General features: G+C 40.2%; 6 protein-coding genes across 7 annotated transcripts; all 6 read right to left on the bottom strand.

Annotated features, from left to right (window-relative positions):
* Nucleotides 1-1,924: 1,924 nt before the first annotated feature.
* Nucleotides 1,925-4,022, bottom strand: LOC139203786 (zinc-binding protein A33-like). The gene has a single exon (XM_070833663.1). The coding sequence runs from the start codon at nt 3,991-3,993 to the stop codon at nt 2,587-2,589; it is 1,407 nt and encodes a 468-aa protein (XP_070689764.1). The 5' UTR covers nt 3,994-4,022; the 3' UTR covers nt 1,925-2,586.
* A 1,716-nt stretch (nt 4,023-5,738) lies between these two features.
* On the bottom strand, nt 5,739-6,951 carry LOC139204450 (retinol dehydrogenase 14-like). Its single transcript, XM_070834477.1, has 2 exons — nt 6,624-6,951; nt 5,739-6,156 (listed from the first exon to the last, which is right to left on the bottom strand). Exons 1-2 carry the CDS (start codon nt 6,949-6,951, stop codon nt 5,897-5,899), a joined length of 588 nt encoding a protein of 195 aa, XP_070690578.1. The 3' UTR covers nt 5,739-5,896.
* A 4,882-nt stretch (nt 6,952-11,833) lies between these two features.
* LOC139204266 (zinc-binding protein A33-like) lies at nt 11,834-13,692 on the bottom strand. 2 transcript variants are annotated; one of them, XM_070834254.1, is made up of 2 exons: nt 12,573-13,692; nt 12,261-12,397 (listed from the first exon to the last, which is right to left on the bottom strand). In XM_070834254.1, exons 1-2 carry the CDS (start codon nt 13,576-13,578, stop codon nt 12,357-12,359), a joined length of 1,047 nt encoding a protein of 348 aa, XP_070690355.1. In that variant the 5' UTR covers nt 13,579-13,692; the 3' UTR covers nt 12,261-12,356. The 2 variants fall into 2 exon arrangements, with proteins under 2 accessions (XP_070690353.1, XP_070690355.1); XM_070834252.1 differs by having other exon boundaries at nt 11,834-13,692.
* Nucleotides 13,693-15,475: 1,783 nt separating this feature from the next.
* On the bottom strand, nt 15,476-16,530 carry LOC139204453 (retinol dehydrogenase 14-like). Its single transcript, XM_070834480.1, has 2 exons — nt 16,203-16,530; nt 15,476-15,735 (listed from the first exon to the last, which is right to left on the bottom strand). Exons 1-2 carry the CDS (start codon nt 16,528-16,530, stop codon nt 15,476-15,478), a joined length of 588 nt encoding a protein of 195 aa, XP_070690581.1.
* A 5,486-nt stretch (nt 16,531-22,016) lies between these two features.
* LOC139204189 (zinc-binding protein A33-like) lies at nt 22,017-23,544 on the bottom strand. Its single transcript, XM_070834166.1, has one exon. The coding sequence runs from the start codon at nt 23,428-23,430 to the stop codon at nt 22,024-22,026; it is 1,407 nt and encodes a 468-aa protein (XP_070690267.1). The 5' UTR covers nt 23,431-23,544; the 3' UTR covers nt 22,017-22,023.
* Nucleotides 23,545-25,179: 1,635 nt separating this feature from the next.
* On the bottom strand, nt 25,180-27,661 carry LOC139203580 (retinol dehydrogenase 14). The gene is made up of 4 exons (XM_070833395.1): nt 27,304-27,661; nt 26,839-27,081; nt 26,060-26,362; nt 25,180-25,592 (listed from the first exon to the last, which is right to left on the bottom strand). Exons 1-4 carry the CDS (start codon nt 27,422-27,424, stop codon nt 25,333-25,335), a joined length of 927 nt encoding a protein of 308 aa, XP_070689496.1. The 5' UTR covers nt 27,425-27,661; the 3' UTR covers nt 25,180-25,332.
* Between the last annotated feature and the right edge of the window lie 186 nt (nt 27,662-27,847).

The following is a 27,847-nucleotide window of genomic DNA, read 5'->3' as shown; positions in this document are numbered from 1 at the left end:
CTTCCATAAAAAGAAGAAATAGCAGCATGTAAAGTACAAAGGTGTTGTTCTTCTGTTCTTCTTAGTGTGTTTACTAGCCTTGAAAATCAATATAATAAGAGTCACATATTTAAAATGAGGGAGTACACAGTATTACACAACTGCAACTAACTAGCAGCATAGCTGGCGTTTTATTTGCATGACAGTCAACAAGACACTTGTTCTTTGTTTGTTTTTTGTTTTTTTTGGTGTTTTCCTTTTTATTTGGTTTCTCATTTTCTACTGAATGCTGGTATACTCGACCTTTCTCTATCTATTTTCTCAGCTTTTTAAGTGCATATAACTATTTTTGTCTCAAGATGATATAATGAAGATGATTATGATGATCAGGACGATGATGCTTATGACTGTGGCACTATGAGGATGACTATGAGGATGTTGACGGTGATGAAGATTATTTCGCATGCTTTTCTATGGGGCTCTGTGTTGTCAGTGCAGATTGGCTGCCTTTTGCACGTAGCTGAGAGAACACGAGGAGCGCTTGTCAGGCCTTCAGCACCAAGAGTGACTGGGGGTGCTTCACCTGCGCCTGCGTGTCACTCTGGGGGACAGCACTCGAGTCCAAGCAACAGATTAGAGGCACTTCAGAGAGCTCCAGCGGGGGCGCCGTCACACAAAGTAAAGCACAAACACACACAGATGGATGGCAGGTCGATGCTTCTAATGTAGCTGCACAATAAGCTGACTTTAGTGTCACATCTGACGATCCAGTCAGAGACAACAGCAGTTTATCACTGTAGAATAAGAAAAAGCTTCCAGTACTTCAGGGCTGCACCATTATGACCAAAATAACCATCCTGACTGCACTTTGAGGATTCAGTCACGTATCAGCATCAAGATCATGATCTCAGTGTTTTTGGGGAGCAAAATCATTCTCCTTTATTCATCTTTTATCAGAAACTGTTTCCAGACACTTTTTACATTCTTAACAAAAGGAAATGTACCAATACCGCTGATAGATAATGATTCTATGTGAATGATCAAAGCTGAAATCATGATTGAAAATGATTAATTGTGCAGCCCTCCATATAAACTACAGCAGCTGTCCTTCTGTAGTATCTCTGTGTCAGTGTGAGCTCTGCTGCCTTCCTGTCAGCTCTTTAGTCAGATGACGTATTACAGAGATAAACTGGAGCCACTGTGTTCACTCTGAACCTCTGCCATCTTCTTTCTCCAGCCAGTGACTAAGTTGCACTGACAACACTGAGTTGGCTTCTCTTCGTAGGGCGTCTTTCACGCTTTCTCCCATTCCCTCCGTTTCCAGCCTTATTCAATCATTTCTCTGCAGTTGGCTCTTTCTAGTTTCCCTTTGTCTCTTTTTGTCACTTTGGGTTTCTTCTGTATAATAATATTAATCCTCTAGTTCTCTGATTCTTCGGATTATTGCTCTGTTCTCTTACGTGCTACACGTGTTTCTATAACTTCAAGAAAATGTGTTAAGGTGTTATCAATAAAATGATCATTTAAATAGAAAAGTGAATCCCTTTCTGTGTTTACAGACGCATCAAATCGCAGCTCAGCTCTGGTTTTTATTGACTGAAGCAAATCGAGAGACCAGGTAGAAAACATACATGACTCCACAGTTAACTGGCGTAAACCCTGAAGTCCATCCAACACACTCGTGTGCTGATGGGTTGTTTCACACCTAAGTGCCGGTGAACATAAACGCACAGGAACAAACGGCAGCTCCACCTTTGATGTTCAAGAATTATGAAATAACTGCTGATGTGTAATTATAAAGATTAATGTTAGAGATGAAGATGGAAAAATTCAGCATCTGCAATTCAAAGACCAGATCAGAGTTTTGTAGTTAATATGTGTATTTTATTGGACATGAGAACAATGATGAATAACTGAAATCATGTATCAAGCTAAAATTCATTCAACTATTTGCCCAATTTGATACTTTCGTGTTTTATTTACTTAAAAAAAATCAATAGAATCGATAATAATAAGTCTTTAGTTGCACCTCAAATCCACACAGTGTAGAAGACAGTATTTGATGGACCTGTTTTGATGTCTTTGCAATTGTGGGCGACTAATATATGCTGATCCTTAAAGAAAAATAAACTGTAAATTTGGTGAGCAATTTTCTACAGTCACAGAAGCACAAATAAGGACTCTGATTTTGTTCGGATGGATAAAACGTAAACAATATATAGAATATATCTGACAGTCAACATTCAGTGTTTGGTCCTTCTGTACAGTAAATGATTTATTAACAAGCTTTAAAAAATCTTAATGAAGAAAAATAAGTTATTTACTGAATTACTTTCAAAACTTGGATAATGGAAAGAAGAAAAGCAATTATGAAGCATCACAAAATAAAGAAGCTGAGGTTTTCTGTGTTTATGTGATTTAAGATTAAAACCTATTTGAAATAATACACTGTATGCAGACGTAGGGCTGTAGCTGTGCCTTGAAGATTAAAAAAAATGATCACAAGAAATCTACTCCTGATTCCTTCAAATATAATAATGCTCCACATTTTCTACATGTGTTTTTGAATTAGATGATACTCCCTGAACATCCCAGAGAAATCTCATGTTAACAGATTTTTATATCAGCAGTTTTAGCATCACCAGTCAGTCCAACATAAAAATATGGGAAGAGTTTCTCAGTGAAAGTGTCTCTGTGAGAGCAGATCTGACTCATGTCTTCAGGGTTATAGAAGGACACCTCCCCTCTGTCACAGTCCAGCTGGACTCCGATCTTCTGGAGACTCTTCTTCACTTTGACAGTCTGACCAACAGCATTAATGTATTTTCCACTGCGATACCATAAACACCAGAATCCAGAATCTGGTGAAACAGGTACCTCTCCCTTCCTTTCAACTGACTCTTTAGCCAAACCTACAATCCAGTCAGGATGATCTCCCACCTCCACCTCCCAGCTGTGCTTCCCTGAGCTGAAGCCCACAGATCCCAGAACAGTGCAATATCCACTGAATCTCTCTGGATTGTCAGGAAGCTGCTGGTGTGTGAGTCCACGTCTCACACTGGTCAGATCATCAGACAGGCAGAGCCGGGTGTTTGCAGTGTTTGGATCCAGAATGACAGGACTGAAGTGGACCTTGTCCTTCATCTTGTCCCAGACTGTGAAGGACAGATTGCCCAGGTGTTTGGCCACATCTACCAGCGCTCCTGAGACCAGCTGAGGATCCGACAGTGAGCACTGCTCTCTGGCTCTGCTCTGAGTGGGTTTATAACTGCTGAGGAACGGCATGACGGGTTTCTGCAGGTCTTCTTCAACAGCAGAGATACTGTCTGTCAGAGAGGAGATCTGCTCCTCAATCATCTTCATCTCTCTGCTGATATTCTTCCCCTTCTGCTCCTCTTCCTCCCTCAGAGCCGCCAGTCTGGACTCCTCCTCCTCTTTCAGGAACTTGTGGAGCTTGTTGAACTCTGCTCTGATCTGCTTCTCTGTGGACAACAGCTGCTTCTTGGAGAGTTTCAGCATTTTGTCGTATGTTTTCTCCACTTGTTTGTATTTGTCCCTCTTGTCCTGTAGAGACTTTAAGTCAGACTCCAGCTGGTCCTTCAGGTCACTGACTGCTTGTTCTATAGGAACCAACTTGTGACTCTGGTGGAGAGAAAACTCACAGACAGGACAAACAGCTTTGTTTTCATCCTTACAGAACCAATGAGGGACTTCTGGATGTTTCTCACACCCGACCTCTTTCTCCTTTTCACTTTTCCTCTCAGATGATCCATTATTCTGCCTCTCAGCAAAAGAATCAGCCACTTCCTTCAGTGGAAAGTTCACAACTAGATTATCCTTTGAGGATTTCCTTTTACAAATTGGACAGTTTTGGTTTTTAGCTTGTTCCCAGAATTTCTGCAGGCAGCTTGAACAGAAGCTGTGGTTGCAGCTCAGAGACACAGGATCTCTGAAGGTCTCTGAACACACGTGGCAGGTCAGGAAACTTTCAAAAAGATCAGCTTTCTCAGCCATTTTCCCCTAATAAGTGATTTATCCTTCAACAGCCAGACTCACCAGATTCCTTTTGAATTACTAATTACAGTCCTTCTGGTTTGTGTTCGTATGACAGGTCCTCCACCCTGTAATGGCGTCTCATCTCTGTTCAGCAATGTTAAAGCTTTCACTTTCCTTCTTTGTAAGTAAATAACATTTATTTTTCTTACCAGCAGATAGTGCTATTGGACTTATTAACAGATTTTACTGTGACTTTCCACATGAAGTACCTTACAATTGTCACTTGATAAATTAATCTGTCTTTGAGTGAACAAAAACTACTCATAATAAAATGTAGAAACATTGCAAACAGATATTTGACTAGAGAAATAGCAAGCTTAAACTTATATTTAACGAAATTTTGTACCATGCTTTTGAAAATAAATGTCAGGAAATAATGAAAAACATCCATCAGTTTCCCAGAGCGAAACGTGACATCTTCAGTTGTCTCGTTTTGTCTGACCAGCAGTCAAATCCTCACACAGAAGAAGGTTAAACTGGTAAAGCCAACCTTTCTCTGTCTATTCTGATGATCAGGATGATGATGATGATGATGATGATGTTAATGTTAATGTGTCTCTATGAGGATGTTGACTTTAGGGAGCGCTCAGTACCAGCCGACAGATTAGAGGCAGATTAGAGAGTCAGCGAGCTCCAGCAACACGTTTTTGAATACAACATAAAGTTAACTGGTGTAAATCTTGAAGTCCATCCAACGCTGACTCGTGTGCTGATGGGGGTGTTTCACATTTAAGTGCCGGTGAACATAAACACACAGGAACAAACAGCAGTTCTGCCTTAAATGTTTAATAAGTACGAAATAAATAAATGCTGCCGTGTAATAAGGTCAGGGCTTTGCAGTGAACATTTAAAACATATTTTACTGGAATTGAGAACATTAAGTAATTGATAGCAGTCATTTATCAAGCAAAAATTCCAAATATTTGCTCAAATGTGATAATTTGCTGTTTTCATCCTGCATTTGTCACTATTTTCTGATATCTGGACATACAGCTCTATGTTCATCTCCACAAAACCAATGAGGGACTTCTGGATGGTTTTCACACAACCTCCTCTTTCTCCTTTTCTCTCTCCATCTCACGTGAACCATTATCCTGCCTCTTGGCAAAAGACTCGCCAGGTTCCTCTACTGCAGACTTCACATCCTTGGATCATCCTTAGTGGATTTTCTTTTACAAATGCTTTTGTTTTTAGCTTCAGAATTTCTGCAGGCAGCTTGAACAGAAGCTGTGGTTGCAGCTCAGAGACACAGGATCTCTGAAAGTCTCTGAACACACGCGACAGGTCAGGAAACTTTCACCAACAGCTCCCTATGTGAATATAAGGGTGGCTGAGCTCTGTTCAGAAATGTCAAAATCAGATTTCAGCATCACTGACCTTCCGCTGAGATGCGACAGTTCATTAACTTACCAGAAGATGGCGCTATTTGACTCATTAAAGGCTCATATGGTAATGAAGGGAAGACTGTTTCTTGTAAAACAAATAATTTAGTTTTAAGTGAAAAAAGATTTTTGTTGAACATGTTTTGAAAAATAATCACCATATCAATTCATATGCTATACTACCCAAGTGTTTGAAGCATTACATCGCAATTTCATTAAATGTACTGAAAAGCACTGCAAAGTAAGTCTTTTATTTTTGAATAAAACAATAATCCACAAAGAGAACTTGTGTTGGTGAAAAAAAAACATTCCCTCTTAAAACACAAGCACATAAAAGAACAAGAAATCTGAACATCTGCATCACATATGAGAAACATGATGAAGAAGAACATAAATAAGTTTTAAAAAAAAAAGTACATGATCTCATCAACACTGGTCAAAAATTAAAAGTAAAGAACCCGTTTCCCAAACTTCTACCATCAGGCGAGTTTTACTAGTCTCTCACTGGCCTCCCACAGTTTTTTCGCCACACCAGCGTCTCTTGCGAAAGGACGCAGAGTGGCTGGTCTGCAGTCGGTGAAGTAGCCTCCGCTGTGTTTGGCAGCTTCGTCCGACACAGCGCAGTAGATGACAGTCTGAGCTCCAATCTCGCACGGCACAAAAAACATCCACATGATCACCTGCATCAGCATCCGGAACAGGATGGAGTAGTGGCACGTCCAACTACTTTGGACAAAACCTGCAGCAACATATGTAAGCAGAGGTATGGATCAGGAATATGCATACTGTATGTTAATGGTGGGCAATATGATTCAAATCTTCCTGCATGATTCATTTTATATCGTAATTTAAGTATGTGTTGTGCTATCCTGAAAATGCAATAATGTTATGGAAATTCCAGGTATGGAATATCTGTTTTTAACAAATCTAGCGAATGAAATAGTAGAAAATCAAGGTTTTAAGGTATTTTATATGAAACAAGAAGTAGGACTGTGAGAAATGATTACTGAAGACCTCTCCTATTCCTTTGCATGCTTTTTAACCCTTGTACTTCAGGACTAAATGTAGAAAGTGGACACACTCCAAAGCTTGATGATGATAGAAAATGTGTTCAATATGACCAAACACCAAAATACATACATGCAGCCATTCTCAGTGAGATTTCCTTATATATTATCTGATAATTTTTTTGAAAAACAATCTCACCAGGGTGCACAGCATAGCAGGTCACTCCTTTCCCCTCTGTGACACGGGCTAGTTCCTGACTGAAGTAGATGTTGGCCAGCTTGCTGCGGCAGTAAGTGAAGAAGGGCAGCAGGTTGTAGTTGAGGTCCTGGAAGTCTAGTTTCTGGTATTTGTAGGTGGAGCATGTGAGGGTGACCACCCGGCTGGGGGCACACTCCTTCAGGCGAGGCAGAAGCAGATTGGTTAAGAGGAAGTGGCCCAAGTGGTTGACGCCAAAACACATGCTGAAGCCGTCGTCTGTCCAGTCGAGGACACTGGGCATGCCTGAAGAGGCAACAATGAGGTGCATAAAGTAGAAACATCTTACTTTTAGCTTATGATGACTTTTATGTGAATTCACGTCTTAATGTTTATGGCTGTAATGGTAGAACGCCCCGTGCTCTAGTACCCTGAATGGTGAGGTCTAAAAAAAAAAATGAAGCAGCATCGCAAATTGCATAACAAAATCTAATTGCTTGTTTTTCATCACTGTGAGAACATTATGTGACAAGACACCTAAAGTCGGAGTGACCAAATGAGTTGGTGTTTTGTCATATAACAAAATGATTTGTTCCCCTTGTTGTGACAAGAAAAACATCTGATCCAAAGAGGAAACATAGTTGCTGTAAAAGAAACCAAGAATGAAGCGTTTAACCCTTGTATGGTGTTCGGGTTTGTGGACCAGATTGAATCTGTTTTCATGTTCTTTATCAAAAGAAAAATTATACGATTAATCATTTTTTCAAACTCAGATTCATCAATATGAGCCAAGGCCTATGAGTCTGAGTTTGAAAAAATAATTAATCGTATCATTTTGCTCTTGATAAAAAAATTAAAACGGGTCCCACAGACCTGAACACCATACAAGGGTTAAAAGACTCATTCGATTTTCTTTATTTGCTTTCAGGTTGAGATATTTTGGAAGCATACATTAGGAACTATAATTAAAAATGCGGGCCTACAGAGAGTCAGTCAGACCTCTTCAGCATTGTCGCTTTTAAATGAAGTGGAGCAGCATGAGAGGCTGTATTGACAAAAGTCCCAGCCCTTTTTTAAAGTAACCTGAGGATTATTTTAAATCCTGGATTAGCCTGATCTTTGACCAGAGAAACCTCAACAGGTTTAACTGGACACTGAAAACACTGGAATAATTTTATTTTGCTATACAACAAACCATTTTGAGCAAATTCAAGGCCGCCCTGTTAGATACTCACAGCGGTAGTATAAGTAGAATTCAACCCAGATTTTGCACATTTGAAAAATTGAAACGCATTCTTCTATGAACATTTTGTATATGAACAATATGTATTGTATTGTGTTAAACTCTACTACCCTCTAACAGGACAACAAAAATCCTAAACATGTTATTTCTTGCTACAGCAACACACCAACTTGTTAGGGATCTAAAAAGAAATGTTTCATTATGACTATGAAATATTTTGGTCATAATAACGAGCAAAATATGTCACTGTCACATCAAAGCATCTTGTTTTAGTGTCATAGTGTTTTGTTTTGCTCACGGTAGCAGTGACATGCTGTCCTTGCTGTCCTTTGACCCCACACTCCTGCCTTCTGTCACACAATGATGATTCATAGACATCTCAGTGAGCAGTAGTTCAGCGTAGTCACTTGTTTTTTCTTTCTACCCTGGCTAGCAGTGCTAAAAAGGTTCTCTGGGAGGGATGCATTGTTGCTAGCTCCTGCTGTTGCTATGCGACAGCTGAAAACCTGCTTGAAGCTCTGTGCGGTTTTCCTAAAAGTTGAGATATTTTTAACTCGCTAAAACCTCGGTGCTGTCTGGAACACAACAGCAGATCCTTTTTTTTTAATCAAAATGACAAAAAAAAAGTTGTTAGTCTAAAGGAAGGATGTCGGTGGCTGTGTGACCTTTCTCACTTCCAACGCAATTGTGCAGAAAGCTGGTGCCACTGTCTGTCTATATGTCAGGTTAGGCCCAAATCAGTGATGAAGAGTTCAGTGAGTGTGTGCTTGAGTGTGTTTTCCAAACCACGAGTTCATAAAAGTCTGCAGATACTGACGTTTGCGCAGGACTGCTGTGCTCTGTAGTCTGGCTCCTCATTTCAAGGCTGTCCTTTGCCACAGGGTGCAATATTTATATATGTGTGTGTGTGTGTCTGTGTGTTTGTGTTTGCAAGCATGTACAGTACATCCGATGCTCTCAGTGTGTATTCTTAACAAGCCTGGGGGGGAGCGGGAATTTTCTAGGTGTGTTGTGTGAGAGATGAAGGAGAAGGCTTTATTTTCGGAGGATGTATCAGTCCCCTGCCTTCAGCCCAGTAACTTGTTTTCTTATGATTTGATCAGTTTTTTTTTTTCATGTATTGTGTTTTTAATGAATTATCAGCTTTTTATGATATAAAGTGCTTGTGCCAGGGGTGGCAGGATTAATCCGATGGACTTTGCAGCACTGAAAACTGATTTTGTGGGGGTTTGACTTGCCATCAGCTCCTCTGTACTTTGCTCGTCCACCACTGGCTGCCTTCACATTTGTCTCACCCCTATTGGTCAGACCAAGATTTTGAGAGACCGGGCAGTCGGTTTGGTGAGTAGTCCTCAGGTTTCTATTTATTTTGAATATTTATTTATTTATTTTGGTGGATATTTTTAATATGCTTTTTTTTCTTCTTCTTCCTTTTGCTGTTGTTTTCCGGACAATTAACCACTTAAAATAACCACATATAATACAGGACTGTATTTTGTTTGAACTATCCCACCAAAAGCTTCATCGCCTTTTTGTAAGGTGATGAATTTTTTTTTTTTTCTCGAATGGTTTTTTTTTTCAAGGTGAACCACTGAGTCGTTGTATTGTACTCGTGTCTCATCCAGTGACAGTGTTAATGCCTAGTTGACCCTGCTCTGTTACTAAAAGTTCCAAGGTTACCTGAAGGCGTTCATGCGTGATCGTATTAACCAAACATGACCCGACCCTCTTCCATAAAAAGAAGAAATAGCAGCATGTAAAGTACAAAGGTGTTGTTCTTCTGTTCTTCTTAGTGTGTTTACTAGCCTTGAAAATCAATATAATAAGAGTCACATATTTAAAATGAGGGAGTACACAGTATTACACAACTGCAACTAACTAGCAGCATAGCTGGCGTTTTATTTGCATGACAGTCAACAAGACACTTGTTCTTTGTTTGTTTTTTGTTTTTTTTGGTGTTTTCCTTTTTATTTGGTTTCTCATTTTCTACTGAATGCTGGTATACTCGACCTTTCTCTATCTATTTTCTCAGCTTTTTAAGTGCATATAACTATTTTTGTCTCAAGATGATATAATGAAGATGATTATGATGATCAGGACGATGATGCTTATGACTGTGGCACTATGAGGATGACTATGAGGATGTTGGCGGTGATGAAGATTATTTCGCATGCTTTTCTATGGGGCTCTGTGTTGTCAGTGCAGATTGGCTGCCTTTTGCACGTAGCTGAGAGAACACGAGGAGCGCTTGTCAGGCCTTCAGCACCAAGAGTGACTGGGGGTGCTTCACCTGCGCCTGCGTGTCACTCTGGGGGACAGCACTCGAGTCCAAGCAACAGATTAGAGGCACTTCAGAGAGCTCCAGCGGGGGCGCCGTCACAAAGTAAAGCACAAACACACACAGATGGATGGCAGGTCGATGCTTCTAATGTAGCTGCACAATAAGCTGACTTTAGTGTCACATCTGACGATCCAGTCAGAGACAACAGCAGTTTATCACTGTAGAATAAGAAAAAGCTTCCAGTACTTCAGGGCTGCACCATTATGACCAAAATAACCATCCTGACTGCACTTTGAGGATTCAGTCACGTATCAGCATCAAGATCATGATCTCAGTGTTTTTGGGGAGCAAAATCATTCTCCTTTATTCATCTTTTATCAGAAACTGTTTCCAGACACTTTTTACATTCTTAACAAAAGGAAATGTACCAATACCACTGATAGATAATGATTCTATGTGAATGATCAAAGCTGAAATCATGATTGAAAATGATTAATTGTGCAGCCCTCCATATAAACTACAGCAGCTGTCCTTCTGTAGTATCTCTGTGTCAGTGTGAGCTCTGCTGCCTTCCTGTCAGCTCTTTAGTCAGATGACGTATTACAGAGATAAACTGGAGCCACTGTGTTCACTCTGAACCTCTGCCATCTTCTTTCTCCAGCCAGTGACTAAGTTGCACTGACAACACTGAGTTGGCTTCTCTTCGTAGGGCGTCTTTCACGCTTTCTCCCATTCCCTCCGTTTCCAGCCTTATTCAATCATTTCTCTGCAGTTGGCTCTTTCTAGTTTCCCTTTGTCTCTTTTTGTCACTTTGGGTTTCTTCTGTATAATAATATTAATCCTCTAGTTCTCTGATTCTTCGGATTATTGCTCTGTTCTCTTACGTGCTACACGTGTTTCTATAACTTCAAGAAAATGTGTTAAGGTGTTATCAATAAAATGATCATTTAAATAGAAAAGTGAATCCCTTTCTGTGTTTACAGACGCATCAAATCGCAGCTCAGCTCTGGTTTTTATTGACTGAAGCAAATCGAGAGACCAGGTAGAAAACATACATGACTCCACAGTTAACTGGTGTAAACCCTGAAGTCCATCCAACACACTCGTGTGCTGATGGGTTGTTTCACATCTAAGTGCCGGTGAACATAAACGCACAGGAACAGACGGCAGCTCCACCTTTGATGTTCAAGAATTATGAAATAACTGCTGATGTGTAATTATAAAGATTAATGTTAGAGATGAAGATGGAAAAATTCAGCATCTGCAATTCAAAGACCAGATCAGAGTTTTGTAGTTAATATGTGTATTTTATTGGACATGAGAACAATGATGAATAACTGAAATCATGTATCAAGCTAAAATTCATTCAACTATTTGCCCAATTTGATACTTTCGTGTTTTATTTACTTAAAAAAATCAATAGAATCGATAATAATAAGTCTTTAGTTGCACCTCAAATCCACACAGTGTAGAAGACAGTATTTGATGGACCTGTTTTGATGTCTTTGCAATTGTGGGCGACTAATATATGCTGATCCTTAAAGAAAAATAAACTGTAAATCTGGTGAGCAATTTTCTACAGTCACAGAAGCACAAATAAGGACTCTGATTTTGTTCGGATGGATAAAACGTCAACAATATATAGAATACATCTGACAGTCAACATTCAGTGTTTGGTCCTTCTGTACAGTAAATGATTTATTAACAAGCTTTAAAAAATCTGAATGAAGAAAAATAAGTTATTTACTGAATTACTTTCAAAACTTGGATAATGGAAAGAAGAAAAGCAATTATGAAGCATCACAAAATAAAGAAGCTGAGGTTTTCTGTGTTTATGTGATTTAAGATTAAAACCTATTTGAAATAATACACTGTATGCAGATGTAGGGCTGTAGCTGTGCCTTGAAGATTAAAAAAAATGATCACAAGAAATCTACTCCTGATTCCTTCAAATATAATAATGCTCCACATTTTCTACATGTGTTTTTGAATTAGATGATACTCCCTGAACATCCTAGAGAAATCTCATGTTAACAGATTTTTATATCAGCAGTTTTAGCATCACCAGTCAGTCCAACATGAAAATATGGGAAGAGTTTCTCAGTGAAAGTGTCTCTGTGAGAGCAGATCCGACTCATGTCTTCAGGGTTGTAGAAGGACACCTCCCCTCTGTCACAGTCCAGCTGGACTCCGATCTTCTGGAGACTCTTCTTCACTTTGACAGTCTGACCAACAGCATCAGTGTATCTTCCACTGCGATACCATAAACACCAGAATCCGTATCCTGTTATAGCAGGTACCTTTCCCGTCCTTTCAACTGACTCTTTAGCCAAACCTACAGTCCAGTTAGGATAATCTCCCACCTCCACCTCCCAGCTGTGCTTCCCTGAGCTGAAGCCCACAGATCCCAGAACAATGCAATACTCACTGAATCTCTCTGGATTGTCAGGAAGCTGCTGGTCTGTGGGTCCACGTCTCACACTGGTCAGATCACCAGACAGGCAGAGCCAGGAGTTTGCAGTGTTTGGATCCAGAATGACGGGACTGAAATGGACCTTGTCCTTCATCTTGTCCCAGACTGTGAAGGACAGGTTGCCCAGGTGTTTGGCCACATCTACCAGCGCTCCTGAGACCAGCTGAGGATCCGACAGTGAGCACTGCTCTCTGGCTCTGCTCTGAGTGGGTTCATAACTGCTGAGGAACGGCATGACGGGTTTCTGCAGGTCTTCTTCAACAGCAGAGATACTGTCTGTCAGAGAGGAGATCTGCTCCTCAATCATCTTCATCTCTCTGCTGATATTCTTCCCCTTCTGCTCCTCTTCCTCCCTCAGAGCCGCCAGTCTGGACTCCTCCTCCTCTTTCAGGAACTTGTGGAGCTTGTTGAACTCTGCTCTGATCTGCTTCTCTGTGGACAACAGCTGCTTCTTGGAGAGTTTCAGCATTTCGTGGTATGTTTTCTCCACTTGTTTGTATTTGTCCCTCTTGTCCTGTAGAGACTTTAAGTCAGACTCCAGCTGGTCCTTCAGGTCACTGACTGCTTGTTCTATAGCAACCAACTTGTGGTGGTGGAGAGAAAACTCACAGACAGGACACATAGCTTTGTTTTCATCCTTACAGAACCAATGAGGGACTTCTGGATGTTTCTCACACCCGACCTCTTTCTCCTTTTCACTTTTCCTCTCAGATGATCCATTATTCTGCCTCTCAGCAAAAGAATCAGCCACTTCCTTCAGTGGAAAGTTCACACTTGAATTATCCTTTGAGGATTTCCTTTTACAAATTGGACAGTTTTGGTTTTTAGCTTGTTCCCAGAATTTCTGCAGGCAGCTTGAACAGAAGCTGTGGTTGCAGCTCAGAGACACAGGATCTCTGAAGGTCTCTGAACACACGTGGCAGGTCAGGAAACTTTCAAAAAGATCAGCTTTCTCAGCCATTTTCCCCTAATAAGTGATTTATCCTTCAACAGCCAGACTCACCAGATTCCCTTTGAATTACTAATTACAGTCCTTCTGGTTTGTGTTCGTATGACAGGTCCTCCACCCTGTAATGGCGTCTCATCTCTGTTCAGCAATGTTAAAGCTTTCACTTTCCTTCTTTGTAAGTAAATAACATTTATTTTTCTTACCAGCAGATAGTGCTATTGGACTTATTAACAGATTTTACTGTGACTTTCCACATGAAGTACCTTACAATTGTCACTTGATAAATTAATCTGTCTTTGAGTGAACAAAAACTACTCATAATAAAATGTAGAAACATTGCAAACAGATATTTGACTAGAGAAATAGCAAGCTTAAACTTATATTTAACGAAATTTTGTACCATGCTTTTGAAAATAAATGTCAGGAAATAATGAAAAACATCCATCAGTTTCCCAGAGCGAAACGTGACATCTTCAGTTGTCTCGTTTTGTCTGACCAGCAGTCAAATCCTCACACAGAAGAAGGTTAAACTGGTAAAGTCAACCTTTCTCTGTCTATTCTGATGATCAGGATGATGATGATGATGATGATGTTAATGTTAATGTGTCTCTATGAGGATGTTGACTTTAGGGAGCGCTCAGTACCAGCCGACAGATTAGAGGCAGATTAGAGAGTCAGCGAGCTCCAGCAACACGTTTTTGAATACAACATAAAGTTAACTGGTGTAAATCTTGAAGTCCATCCAACGCTGACTCGTGTGCTGATGGGGGTGTTTCACATTTAAGTGCCGGTGAACATAAACACACAGGAACAAACAGCAGTTCTGCCTTAAATGTTTAATAAGTACGAAATAAATAAATGCTGCCGTGTAATAAGGTCAGGGCTTTGCAGTGAACATTTAAAACATATTTTACTGGAATTGAGAACATTAAGTAATTGATAGCAGTCATTTATCAAGCAAAAATTCCAAATATTTGCTCAAATGTGATAATTTGCTGTTTTCATCCTGCATTTGTCACTATTTTCTGATATCTGGACATACAGCTCTATGTTCATCTCCACAAAACCAATGAGGGACTTCTGGATGGTTTTCACACAACCTCCTCTTTCTCCTTTTCTCTCTCCATCTCACGTGAACCATTATCCTGCCTCTTGGCAAAAGACTCGCCAGGTTCCTCTACTGCAGACTTCACATCCTTGGATCATCCTTAGTGGATTTTCTTTTACAAATGCTTTTGTTTTTAGCTTCAGAATTTCTGCAGGCAGCTTGAACAGAAGCTGTGGTTGCAGCTCAGAGACACAGGATCTCTGAAAGTCTCTGAACACACGCGACAGGTCAGGAAACTTTCACCAACAGCTCCCTATGTGAATATAAGGGTGGCTGAGCTCTGTTCAGAAATGTCAAAATCAGATTTCAGCATCACTGACCTTCCGCTGAGATGCGACAGTTCATTAACTTACCAGAAGATGGCGCTATTTGACTTATTAAAGACTCATATGGTAATGAAGGGAAGACTGTTTCTTGTAAAACAAATAATTTAGTTTTAAGTGAAAAAAGATTTTTGTTGAACATGTTTTGAAAAATAATCACCATATCAATTCATATGCTATACTACCCAAGTGTTTGAAGCATTACATCGCAATTTCATTAAATGTACTGAAAAGCACTGCAAAGTAAGTCTTTTATTTTTGAATAAAACAATAATCCACAAAGAGAACTTGTGTTGGTGAAAAAAAAAAACATTCCCTCTTAAAACACAAGCACATAAAAGAACAAGAAATCTTAACATCTGCATCACATATGAGAAACATGATGAAGAAGAACATAAATAAGTTTTAAAAAAAAAAAGTACATGATCTCATCAACACAAAATTAAAAGTAAAGAACCCGTTTCCCAAACTTCTACCATCAGGCGAGTTTTACTAGTCTCTCACTGGCCTCCCACAGTTTTTTCGCCACACCAGCGTCTCTTGCGAAAGGACGCAGAGTGGCTGGTCTGCAGTCGGTGAAGTAGCCTCCGCTGTGTTTGGCAGCTTCGTCCGACACAGCGCAGTAGATGACAGTCTGAGCTCCAATCTCGCACGGCACAAAAAACATCCACATGATCACCTGCATCAGCATCCGGAACAGGATGGAGTAGTGGCACGTCCAACTACTTTGGACAAAACCTGCAGCAACATATGTAAGCAGAGGTATGGATCAGGAATATGCATACTGTATGTTAATGGTGGGCAATATGATTCAAATCTTCCTGCATGATTCATTTTATATCGTAATTTAAGTATGTGTTGTGCTATCCTGAAAATGCAATAATGTTATGGAAATTCCAGGTATGGAATATCTGTTTTTAACAAATCTAGCGAATGAAATAGTGGAAAATCAAGGTTTTAAGGTATTTTATATGAAACAAGAAGTAGGACTGTGAGAAATGATTACTGAAGACCTCTCCTATTCCTTTGCATGCTTTTTAACCCTTGTACTTCAGGACTAAATGTAGAAAGTGGACACACTCCAAAGCTTGATAATGATAGAAAATGTGTTCAATATGACCAAACACCAAAATACATACATGCAGCCATTCTCAGTGAGATTTCCTTGTATATTATCTGATCATTTTTTTGAAAAACAATCTCACCAGGGTGCACAGCATAGCAGGTCACTCCTTTCCCCTCTGTGACGCGGGCTAGTTCCTGACTGAAGTAGATGTTGGCCAGCTTGCTGCGGCAGTAAGTGAAGAAGGGCAGCAGGTTGTAGTTGAGGTCCTGGAAGTCTAGTTTCTGGTATTTGTAGGTGGAGCATGTGAGGGTGACCACCCGGCTGGGGGCACACTCCTTCAGGCGAGGCAGAAGCAGATTGGTTAAGAGGAAGTGGCCCAAGTGGTTGACGCCAAAACACATGCTGAAGCCGTCGTCTGTCCAGTCGAGGACACTGGGCATGCCTGAAGAGGCAACAATGAGGTGCATAAAGTAGAAACATCTTACTTTTAGCTTATGATGACTTTTATGTGAATTCACGTCTTAATGTTTATGGCTGTAATGGTAGAACGCCCCGTGCTCTAGTACCCTGAATGGTGAGGTCTAAAAAAAAAAATGAAGCAGCATCGCAAATTGCATAACAAAATCTAATTGCTTGTTTTTCATCACTGTGAGAACATTATGTGACAAGACACCTAAAGTCGGAGTGACCAAATGAGTTGGTGTTTTGTCATATAACAAAATGATTTGTTCCCCTTGTTGTGACAAGAAAAACATCTGATCCAAAGAGGAAACATAGTTGCTGTAAAAGAAACCAAGAATGAAGCGTTGAACCCTTGTATGGTGTTCGGGTTTGTGGACCAGATTTAATCTGTTTTCATGTTCTTTATCAAAAGAAAAATTATACGATTAATCATTTTTTCAAACTCAGATTCATCAATATGAGCCAAGGCCTATGAGTCTGAGTTTGAAAAAATAATTAATCGTATCATTTTGCTCTTGATAAAAAAATGAAAACGGGTCCCACAGACCTGAACACCATACAAGGGTTAAAAGACTCATTCGATTTTCTTTATTTGCTTTCAGGTTGAGATATTTTGGAAGCATACATTAGGAACTATAATTAAAAATGAGGGCCTACAGAGAGTCAGTCAGACCTCTTCAGCATTGTCGCTTTTAAATGAAGTGGAGCAGCATGAGAGGCTGTATTGACAAAAGTCCCAGCCCTTTTTTAAAGTAACCTGAGGATTATTTTAAATCCTGGATTAGGCTGATCTTTGACCAGAGAAACCTCAACAGGTTTAACTGGACACTGAAAACACTGGAATAATTTTATTTTGCTATACAACAAACCATTTTGAGCAAATTCAAGGCCGCCCTGTTAGATACTCACAGCGGTAGTATAAGTAGAATTCAACCCAGATTTTGCACATTTGAAAAATTGAAACGCATTCTTCTATGAACATTTTGTATATGAACAATATGTATTGTATTGTGTTAAACTCTACTACCCTCTAACAGGACAACAAAAATCCTAAACATGTTATTTCTTGCTACAGCAACACACCAACTTGTTAGGGATCTAAAAAGAAATGTTTCATTATGACTATGAAATATTTTGGTCATAATAACAAGCAAAATATGTCACTCTGTCACATCAAAGCATCTTGTTTTAGTGTCATAGTGTTTTGTTTTGCTCACGGTAGCAGTGACATGCTGTCCTTGCTGTCCTTTGACCCCACACTCCTGCCTTCTGTCACACAATGATGATTCATAGACATCTCAGTGAGCAGTAGTTCAGCGTAGTCACTTGTTTTTTCTTTCTACCCTGGCTAGCAGTGCTAAAAAGGTTCTCTGGGAGGGATGCATTGTTGCTAGCTCCTGCTGTTGCTATGCGACAGCTGAAAACCTGCTTGAAGCTCTGTGCGGTTTTCCTAAAAGTTGAGATATTTTTAACTCGCTAAAACCTCGGTGCTGTCTGGAACACAACAGCAGATCCTTTTTTTTTTTTTTTTTTTTTAATCAAAATGACAAAAAAAAAGTTGTTAGTCTAAAGGAAGGATGTCGGTGGCTGTGTGACCTTTCTCACTTCCAACGCAATTGTGCAGAAAGCTGGTGCCACTGTCTGTCTATATGTCAGGTTAGGCCCAAATCAGTGATGAAGAGTTCAGCGAGTGTGTGCTTGAGTGTGTTTTCCAAACCACGAGTTCATAAAAGTCTGCAGATACTGAGGTTTGCGCAGGACTGCTGTGCTCTGTAGTCTGGCTCCTCATTTCAAGGCTGTCCTTTGCCACAGGGTGCAATATTTATATATATGTGTGTGTGTGTCTGTGTGTTTGTGTTTGCAAGCATGTACAGTACATCCGATGCTCTCAGTGTGTATTCTTAACAAGCCTGGGGGGGAGCGGGAATTTTCTAGGTGTGTTGTGTGAGAGATGAAGGAGAAGGCTTTATTTTCGGAGGATGTATCAGTCCCCTGCCTTCAGCCCAGTAACTTGTTTTCTTATGATTTGATCAGTTTTTTTTTTTCATGTATTGTGTTTTTAATGAATTATCAGCTTTTTATGATATAAAGTGCTTGTGCCAGGGGTGGCAGGATTAATCCGATGGACTTTGCAGCACTGAAAACTGATTTTGTGGGGGTTTGACTTGCCATCAGCTCCTCTGTACTTTGCTCGTCCACCACTGGCTGCCTTCACATTTGTCTCGCCCCTATTGGTCAGACCAAGATTTTGAGAGACCGGGCAGTTGGTTTGGTGAGTAGTCCTCAGGTTTCTATTTATTTTGAATATTTATTTATTTATTTTGGTGGATATTTTTAATGTGCTTTTTTTTTTTCTTCTTCCTTTTGCTGTTGTTTTCCTATTGTACAGCTCATGCACTTGTGCAAGTACTGTCTGTTGTTGTTCAAAGGGACACTGCTCCATGTAAAACGTGACTGGTTGTAAAGGGATAGTACACCCAATTTGCATCCTGCATGTGTTTTTCTTTAACGACCAACATGGTGTGAATTACTATTTCTTTTTCTGCTATTTTTCCTCTGCAACTTTACATCTAAGTTGTTTTTGAAATAATTAGTGACGTTTTGTGGTGTCCTTTTTTTCCTCCCTAGAATCGGACAATTAACCACTTAAAATAACCACATATAATACAGGACTGTATTTTGTTTGAACTATCCCACCAAAAGCTTCATCGCCTTTTTGTAAGGTGATGAATTTTTTTTTTTTTCTCGAATGGTTTTTTTTTTCAAGGTGAACCACTGAGTCGTTGTATTGTACTCGTGTCTCATCCAGTGACAGTGTTAATGCCTAGTTGACCCTGCTCTGTTACTAAAAGTTCCAAGGTTACCTGAAGGCGTTCATGCGTGATCGTATTAACCAAACATGACCCGACCCTCTTCCATAAAAAGAAGAAATAGCAGCATGTAAAGTACAAAGGTGTTGTTCTTCTGTTCTTCTTAGTGTGTTTACTAGCCTTGAAAATCAATATAATAAGAGTCACATATTTAAAATGAGGGAGTACACAGTATTACACAACTGCAACTAACTAGCAGCATAGCTGGCGTTTTATTTGCATGACAGTCAACAAGACACTTGTTCTTTGTTTGTTTTTTGTTTTTTTTGGTGTTTTCCTTTTTATTTGGTTTCTCATTTTCTACTGAATGCTGGTATACTCGACCTTTCTCTATCTATTTTCTCAGCTTTTTAAGTGCATATAACTATTTTTGTCTCAAGATGATATAATGAAGATGATTATGATGATCAGGACGATGATGCTTATGACTGTGGCACTATGAGGATGACTATGAGGATGTTGACGGTGATGAAGATTATTTCGCATGCTTTTCTATGGGGCTCTGTGTTGTCAGTGCAGATTGGCTGCCTTTTGCACGTAGCTGAGAGAACACGAGGAGCGCTTGTCAGGCCTTCAGCACCAAGAGTGACTGGGGGTGCTTCACCTGCGCCTGCGTGTCACTCTGGGGGACAGCACTCGAGTCCAAGCAACAGATTAGAGGCACTTCAGAGAGCTCCAGCGGGGGCGCCGTCACACAAAGTAAAGCACAAACACACACAGATGGATGGCAGGTCGATGCTTCTAATGTAGCTGCACAATAAGCTGACTTTAGTGTCACATCTGACGATCCAGTCAGAGACAACAGCAGTTTATCACTGTAGAATAAGAAAAAGCTTCCAGTACTTCAGGGCTGCACCATTATGACCAAAATAACCATCCTGACTGCACTTTGAGGATTCAGTCACGTATCAGCATCAAGATCATGATCTCAGTGTTTTTGGGGAGCAAAATCATTCTCCTTTATTCATCTTTTATCAGAAACTGTTTCCAGACACTTTTTACATTCTTAACAAAAGGAAATGTACCAATACCGCTGATAGATAATGATTCTATGTGAATGATCAAAGCTGAAATCATGATTGAAAATGATTAATTGTGCAGCCCTCCATATAAACTACAGCAGCTGTCCTTCTGTAGTATCTCTGTGTCAGTGTGAGCTCTGCTGCCTTCCTGTCAGCTCTTTAGTCAGATGACGTATTACAGAGATAAACTGGAGCCACTGTGTTCACTCTGAACCTCTGCCATCTTCTTTCTCCAGCCAGTGACTAAGTTGCACTGACAACACTGAGTTGGCTTCTCTTCGTAGGGCGTCTTTCACGCTTTCTCCCATTCCCTCCGTTTCCAGCCTTATTCAATCATTTCTCTGCAGTTGGCTCTTTCTAGTTTCCCTTTGTCTCTTTTTGTCACTTTGGGTTTCTTCTGTATAATAATATTAATCCTCTAGTTCTCTGATTCTTCGGATTATTGCTCTGTTCTCTTACGTGCTACACGTGTTTCTATAACTTCAAGAAAATGTGTTAAGGTGTTATCAATAAAATGATCATTTAAATAGAAAAGTGAATCCCTTTCTGTGTTTACAGACGCATCAAATCGCAGCTCAGCTCTGGTTTTTATTGACTGAAGCAAATCGAGAGACCAGGTAGAAAACATACATGACTCCACAGTTAACTGGTGTAAACCCTGAAGTCCATCCAACACACTCGTGTGCTGATGGGTTGTTTCACACCTAAGTGCCGGTGAACATAAACGCACAGGAACAAACGGCAGCTCCACCTTTGATGTTCAAGAATTATGAAATAACTGCTGATGTGTAATTATAAAGATTAATGTTAGAGATGAAGATGGAAAAATTCAGCATCTGCAATTCAAAGACCAGATCAGAGTTTTGTAGTTAATATGTGTATTTTATTGGACATGAGAACAATGATGAATAACTGAAATCATGTATCAAGCTAAAATTCATTCAACTATTTGCCCAATTTGATACTTTCGTGTTTTATTTACTTAAAAAAAATCAATAGAATCGATAATAATAAGTCTTTAGTTGCACCTCAAATCCACACAGTGTAGAAGACAGTATTTGATGGACCTGTTTTGATGTCTTTGCAATTGTGGGCGACTAATATATGCTGATCCTTAAAGAAAAATAAACTGTAAATCTGGTGAGCAATTTTCTACAGTCACAGAAGCACAAATAAGGACTCTGATTTTGTTCGGATGGATAAAACGTAAACAATATATAGAATATATCTGACAGTCAACATTCAGTGTTTGGTCCTTCTGTACAGTAAATGATTTATTAACAAGCTTTAAAAAATCTTAATGAAGAAAAATAAGTTATTTACTGAATTACTTTCAAAACTTGGATAATGGAAAGAAGAAAAGCAATTATGAAGCATCACAAAATAAAGAAGCTGAGGTTTTCTGTGTTTATGTGATTTAAGATTAAAACCTATTTGAAATAATACACTGTATGCAGACGTAGGGCTGTAGCTGTGCCTTGAAGATTAAAAAAAATAATCACAAGAAATCTACTCCTGATTCCTTCAAATATAATAATGCTCCACATTTTCTACATGTGTTTTTGAATTAGATGATACTCCCTGAACATCCCAGAGAAATCTCATGTTAACAGATTTTTATATCAGCAGTTTTAGCATCACCAGTCAGTCCAACATAAAAATATGGGAGGAGTTTCTCAGTGAAAGTGTCTCTGTGAGAGCAGATCTGACTCATGTCTTCAGGGTTATAGAAGGACACCTCCCCTCTGTCACAGTCCAGCTGGACTCCGATCTTCTGGAGACTCTTCTTCACTTTGACAGTCTGACCAACAGCATTAATGTATTTTCCACTGCGATACCATAAACACCAGAATCCAGAATCTGGTGAAACAGGTACCTCTCCCTTCCTTTCAACTGACTCTTTAGCCAAACCTACAATCCAGTCAGGATGATCTCCCACCTCCACCTCCCAGCTGTGCTTCCCTGAGCTGAAGCCCACAGATCCCAGAACAGTGCAATATTCACTGAATCTCTCTGGATTGTCAGGAAGCTGCTGGTGTGTGAGTCCACGTCTCACACTGGTCAGATCATCAGACAGGCAGAGCCGGGTGTTTGCAGTGTTTGGATCCAGAATGACAGGACTGAAGTGGACCTTGTCCTTCATCTTGTCCCAGACTGTGAAGGACAGATTGCCCAGGTGTTTGGCCACATCTACCAGCGCTCCTGAGACCAGCTGAGGATCCGACAGTGAGCACTGCTCTCTGGCTCTGCTCTGAGTGGGTTTATAACTGCTGAGGAACGGCATGACGGGTTTCTGCAGGTCTTCTTCAACAGCAGAGATACTGTCTGTCAGAGAGGAGATCTGCTCCTCAATCATCTTCATCTCTCTGCTGATATTCTTCCCCTTCTGCTCCTCTTCCTCCCTCAGAGCCGCCAGTCTGGACTCCTCCTCCTCTTTCAGGAACTTGTGGAGCTTGTTGAACTCTGCTCTGATCTGCTTCTCTGTGGACAACAGCTGCTTCTTGGAGAGTTTCAGCATTTTGTCGTATGTTTTCTCCACTTGTTTGTATTTGTCCCTCTTGTCCTGTAGAGACTTTAAGTCAGACTCCAGCTGGTCCTTCAGGTCACTGACTGCTTGTTCTATAGGAACCAACTTGTGACTCTGGTGGAGAGAAAACTCACAGACAGGACAAACAGCTTTGTTTTCATCCTTACAGAACCAATGAGGGACTTCTGGATGTTTCTCACACCCGACCTCTTTCTCCTTTTCACTTTTCCTCTCAGATGATCCATTATTCTGCCTCTCAGCAAAAGAATCAGCCACTTCCTTCAGTGGAAAGTTCACACTTGAATTATCCTTTGAGGATTTCCTTTTACAAATTGGACAGTTTTGGTTTTTAGCTTGTTCCCAGAATTTCTGCAGGCAGCTTGAACAGAAGCTGTGGTTGCAGCTCAGAGACACAGGATCTCTGAAGGTCTCTGAACACACGTGGCAGGTCAGGAAACTTTCAAAAAGATCAGCTTTCTCAGCCATTTTCCCCTAATAAGTGATTTATCCTTCAACAGCCAGACTCACCAGATTCCCTTTGAATTACTAATTACAGTCCTTCTGGTTTGTGTTCGTATGACAGGTCCTCCACCCTGTAATGGCGTCTCATCTCTGTTCAGCAATGTTAAAGCTTTCACTTTCCTTCTTTGTAAGTAAATAACATTTATTTTTCTTACCAGCAGATAGTGCTATTGGACTTATTAACAGATTTTACTGTGACTTTCCACATGAAGTACCTTACAATTGTCACTTGATAAATTAATCTGTCTTTGAGTGAACAAAAACTACTCATAATAAAATGTAGAAACATTGCAAACAGATATTTGACTAGAGAAATAGCAAGCTTAAACTTATATTTAACGAAATTTTGTACCATGCTTTTGAAAATAAATGTCAGGAAATAATGAAAAACATCCATCAGTTTCCCAGAGCGAAACGTGACATCTTCAGTTGTCTCGTTTTGTCTGACCAGCAGTCAAATCCTCACACAGAAGAAGGTTAAACTGGTAAAGCCAACCTTTCTCTGTCTATTCTGATGATCAGGATGATGATGATGATGATGATGATGATGTTAATGTTAATGTGTCTCTATGAGGATGTTGACTTTAGGGAGCGCTCAGTACCAGCCGACAGATTAGAGGCAGATTAGAGAGTCAGCGAGCTCCAGCAACACGTTTTTGAATACAACATAAAGTTAACTGGTGTAAATCTTGAAGTCCATCCAACGCTGACTCGTGTGCTGATGGGGGTGTTTCACATTTAAGTGCCGGTGAACATAAACACACAGGAACAAACAGCAGTTCTGCCTTAAATGTTTAATAAGTACGAAATAAATAAATGCTGCCGTGTAATAAGGTCAGGGCTTTGCAGTGAACATTTAAAACATATTTTACTGGAATTGAGAACATTAAGTAATTGATAGCAGTCATTTATCAAGCAAAAATTCCAAATATTTGCTCTAATGTGATAATTTGCTGTTTTCATCCTGCATTTGTCACTATTTTCTGATATCTGGACATACAGCTCTATGTTCATCTCCACAAAACCAATGAGGGACTTCTGGATGGTTTTCACACAACCTCCTCTTTCTCCTTTTCTCTCTCCATCTCACGTGAACCATTATCCTGCCTCTTGGCAAAAGACTCACCAGGTTCCTCTACTGCAGACTTCACATCCTTGGATCATCCTTAGTGGATTTTCTTTTACAAATGCTTTTGTTTTTAGCTTCAGAATTTCTGCAGGCAGCTTGAACAGAAGCTGTGGTTGCAGCTCAGAGACACAGGATCTCTGAAAGTCTCTGAACACACGCGACAGGTCAGGAAACTTTCACCAACAGCTCCCTATGTGAATATAAGGGTGGCTGAGCTCTGTTCAGAAATGTCAAAATCAGATTTCAGCATCACTGACCTTCCGCTGAGATGCGACAGTTCATTAACTTACCAGAAGATGGCGCTATTTGACTTATTAAAGGCTCATATGGTAATGAAGGGAAGACTGTTTCTTGTAAAACAAATAATTTAGTTTTAAGTGAAAAAAGATTTTTGTTGAACATGTTTTGAAAAATAATCACCATATCAATTCATATGCTATACTACCCAAGTGTTTGAAGCATTACATCGCAATTTCATTAAATGTACTGAAAAGCACTGCAAAGTAAGTCTTTTATTTTTGAATAAAACGATAATCCACAAAGAGAACTTGTGTTGGTGAAAAAAAAAAACATTCCCTCTTAAAACACAAGCACATAAAAGAACAAGAAATCTTAACATCTGCATCACATATGAGAAACATGATGAAGAAGAACATAAATAAGTTTAAAAAAAAAAAGTACATGATCTCATCAACACAAAATTAAAAGTAAAGAACCCGTTTCCCAAACTTCTACCATCAGGCCAGTTTTACTAGTCTCTCACTGGCCTCCCACAGTTTTTTCGCCACACCAGCGTCTCTTGCGAAAGGACGCAGAGTGGCTGGTCTGCAGTCGGTGAAGTAGCCTCCGCTGTGTTTGGCAGCTTCGTCCGACACAGCGCAGTAGATGACAGTCTGAGCTCCAATCTCGCACGGCACAAAAAACATCCACATGATCACCTGCATCAGCATCCGGAACAGGATGGAGTAGTGGCACGTCCAACTACTTTGGACAAAACCTGCAGCAACATATGTAAGCAGAGGTATGGATCAGGAATATGCATACTGTATGTTAATGGTGGGCAATATGATTCAAATCTTCCTGCATGATTAATTTTATATCGTAATTTAAGTATGTGTTGTGCTATCCTGAAAATGCAATAATGTTATGGAAATTCCAGGTATGGAATATCTGTTTTTAACAAATCTAGCGAATGAAATAGTGGAAAATCAAGGTTTTAAGGTATTTTATATGAAACAAGAAGTAGGACTGTGAGAAATGATTACTGAAGACCTCTCCTATTCCTTTGCATGCTTTTTAACCCTTGTACTTCAGGACTAAATGTAGAAAGTGGACACACTCCAAAGCTTGATGATGATAGAAAATGTGTTCAATATGACCAAACACCAAAATACATACATGCAGCCATTCTCAGTGAGATTTCCTTGTATATTATCTGATCATTTTTTTGAAAAACAATCTCACCAGGGTGCACAGCATAGCAGGTCACTCCTTTCCCCTCTGTGACGCGGGCTAGTTCCTGACTGAAGTAGATGTTGGCCAGCTTGCTGCGGCAGTAAGTGAAGAAGGGCAGCAGGTTGTAGTTGAGGTCCTGGAAGTCTAGTTTCTGGTATTTGTAGGTGGAGCATGTGAGGGTGACCACCCGGCTGGGGGCACACTCCTTCAGGCGAGGCAGAAGCAGATTGGTTAAGAGGAAGTGGCCCAAGTGGTTGACGCCAAAACACATGCTGAAGCCGTCGTCTGTCCAGTCGAGGACACTGGGCATGCCTGAAGAGGCAACAATGAGGTGCATAAAGTAGAAACATCTTACTTTTAGCTCATGATGTTTTCTCTGAACTATCATACGCTGAGAGTGCAACAGTGACTGCGACAGAATTAGATCAAATTGGCCTCATATTCACACTTTGTGCTCAGAATGCATGGTCCAGGGAATAACATTAATCACATTTTCAGATAAGAACTGCCAAACCAATACCCAGCTTTGAGATTTGTTTTCAACCACAGATTGACTGGCTTCTGCTTTCACTTTTCTCTAAGGGAACGCGTCTTAGTCCATTTGTTTTGGTTCCATGCTCTGGCATCATTGGTGTTATTATTAAATCCTGCTTTATTTCCATTTCATTCTGTCTCTCAAGAATCTTAAACTTCCCCTGTCTGTCTGTGAGATTATTGAGATTATTACCATGTTAAATTATTATTACTGTTTTCAAGTATCAGGAGCTCCTGATGGTTGACATCCTCACCTGCATTATTGATCAGGATGTCGAGCCTCTTCTCTCTCTGGAGGAAGCTCTTACAGAATTCCCTTACAGAGCGCAGGTTGGCCAGATCCAGCTCCATGTGAAGGACGTTCAGGTTGTGGCTCTTGAACTTGATCTCTCTCACAGCCTTCTCAGCTTTGTCCACATCTCTGCAAGCGATGATGACACGGGCGCCTCTCAGTGCCAAGGCAATAGCTGACTCCTTGCCAATGCCAGAATTCCCACCTGCAAAGGAAAAAAAGCAATAAAGTAAATCCATGTAATAATCCTCATGCTGGGCTTATACCTTGAAGAGGGCAGCGGCAATATTGCCTGCAAAAATAAGAATTTCATTGTCATGTCAGGCAACAGGCTGTGATGTTTGATGTAAGTGTCTGACTGACGGGTCAATTCAAACCACAGTCATCTTGGTAAACACATCACGCTGCAATAAACGTGTTTATTTACCTGTAACAAGTACTGTTTTTCCATCGAGTCTTTTCAGGTCGGTGCAATACCTCCTCTTTTTCATCCATTTCAAAATGAAAAAAGAAAATAAAGACGCGATGATTGTGTAGAGGACATACATTTCCCTGAGAGTGCTAATATCTTGGTCCTGATGCTGCTCTCTGAGCCTGGAGCTAACTACAGCTAGCTTGTTAGCTTGCTAACTGTCCGAGAAACACGGCATCACCCTGCCCTTACTTTCACTTCATTCTGGTTCTTGTCGCGGTTGAACGTCGCGGGGATGATCCAGGAGAGACTACACCAAAGAAAAGACAGTTACTGCGTTTTTATTTGACAGTCGCCCCCCAATTCATCCTGAATTACTTAGCAGGATGCTAGTGTTTTGATGTGCGCATGGGCGGAAAACGCTCAAGTAACGCAATGTCTCGCGAGAGTTCGTTACTTCGACGTGAGTAAAAACAGACAGACGGTAACGTTACATTTCTAGCTAAAATTATTTTAAAACAAATGTATAAACCCGACATTATCAATAATATATATTTAT

This window comes from Pempheris klunzingeri, chromosome 7, assembly GCF_042242105.1.
Source record: "Pempheris klunzingeri isolate RE-2024b chromosome 7, fPemKlu1.hap1, whole genome shotgun sequence".
NCBI lineage: Eukaryota > Metazoa > Chordata > Actinopteri > Acropomatiformes > Pempheridae > Pempheris > Pempheris klunzingeri.
This window is presented reverse-complemented; position numbering and strand designations above follow the sequence as displayed.

What these genes read in the sequence shown, in the direction of transcription:
- LOC139204189 (XM_070834166.1), bottom strand. Translation starts at nt 23,430, where the DNA reads ATGGCTGAGAAAGCTGATCTTTTTGAAAGTTTCCTGACCTGCCACGTG.
- LOC139203580 (XM_070833395.1), bottom strand. Translation starts at nt 27,424, where the DNA reads ATGTATGTCCTCTACACAATCATCGCGTCTTTATTTTCTTTTTTCATT. An exon ending in CATCCTGATCAATAATGCAG is followed by an intron (nt 26,363 to 26,838) that starts GTGAGGATGTCA and finishes TTGCCTCTTCAG; the next exon opens with GCATGCCCAGTGTCCTCGAC. An exon ending in CTGCTATGCTGTGCACCCTG is followed by an intron (nt 25,593 to 26,059) that starts GTGAGATTGTTT and finishes ATGTTGCTGCAG; the next exon opens with GTTTTGTCCAAAGTAGTTGG.
- LOC139204266 (XM_070834252.1), bottom strand. Translation starts at nt 13,578, where the DNA reads ATGGCTGAGAAAGCTGATCTTTTTGAAAGTTTCCTGACCTGCCACGTG.
- LOC139204453 (XM_070834480.1), bottom strand. Translation starts at nt 16,530, where the DNA reads ATGCACCTCATTGTTGCCTCTTCAGGCATGCCCAGTGTCCTCGACTGG. An exon ending in CTGCTATGCTGTGCACCCTG is followed by an intron (nt 15,736 to 16,202) that starts GTGAGATTGTTT and finishes ATGTTGCTGCAG; the next exon opens with GTTTTGTCCAAAGTAGTTGG.
- LOC139203786 (XM_070833663.1), bottom strand. Translation starts at nt 3,993, where the DNA reads ATGGCTGAGAAAGCTGATCTTTTTGAAAGTTTCCTGACCTGCCACGTG.
- LOC139204450 (XM_070834477.1), bottom strand. Translation starts at nt 6,951, where the DNA reads ATGCACCTCATTGTTGCCTCTTCAGGCATGCCCAGTGTCCTCGACTGG. An exon ending in CTGCTATGCTGTGCACCCTG is followed by an intron (nt 6,157 to 6,623) that starts GTGAGATTGTTT and finishes ATGTTGCTGCAG; the next exon opens with GTTTTGTCCAAAGTAGTTGG.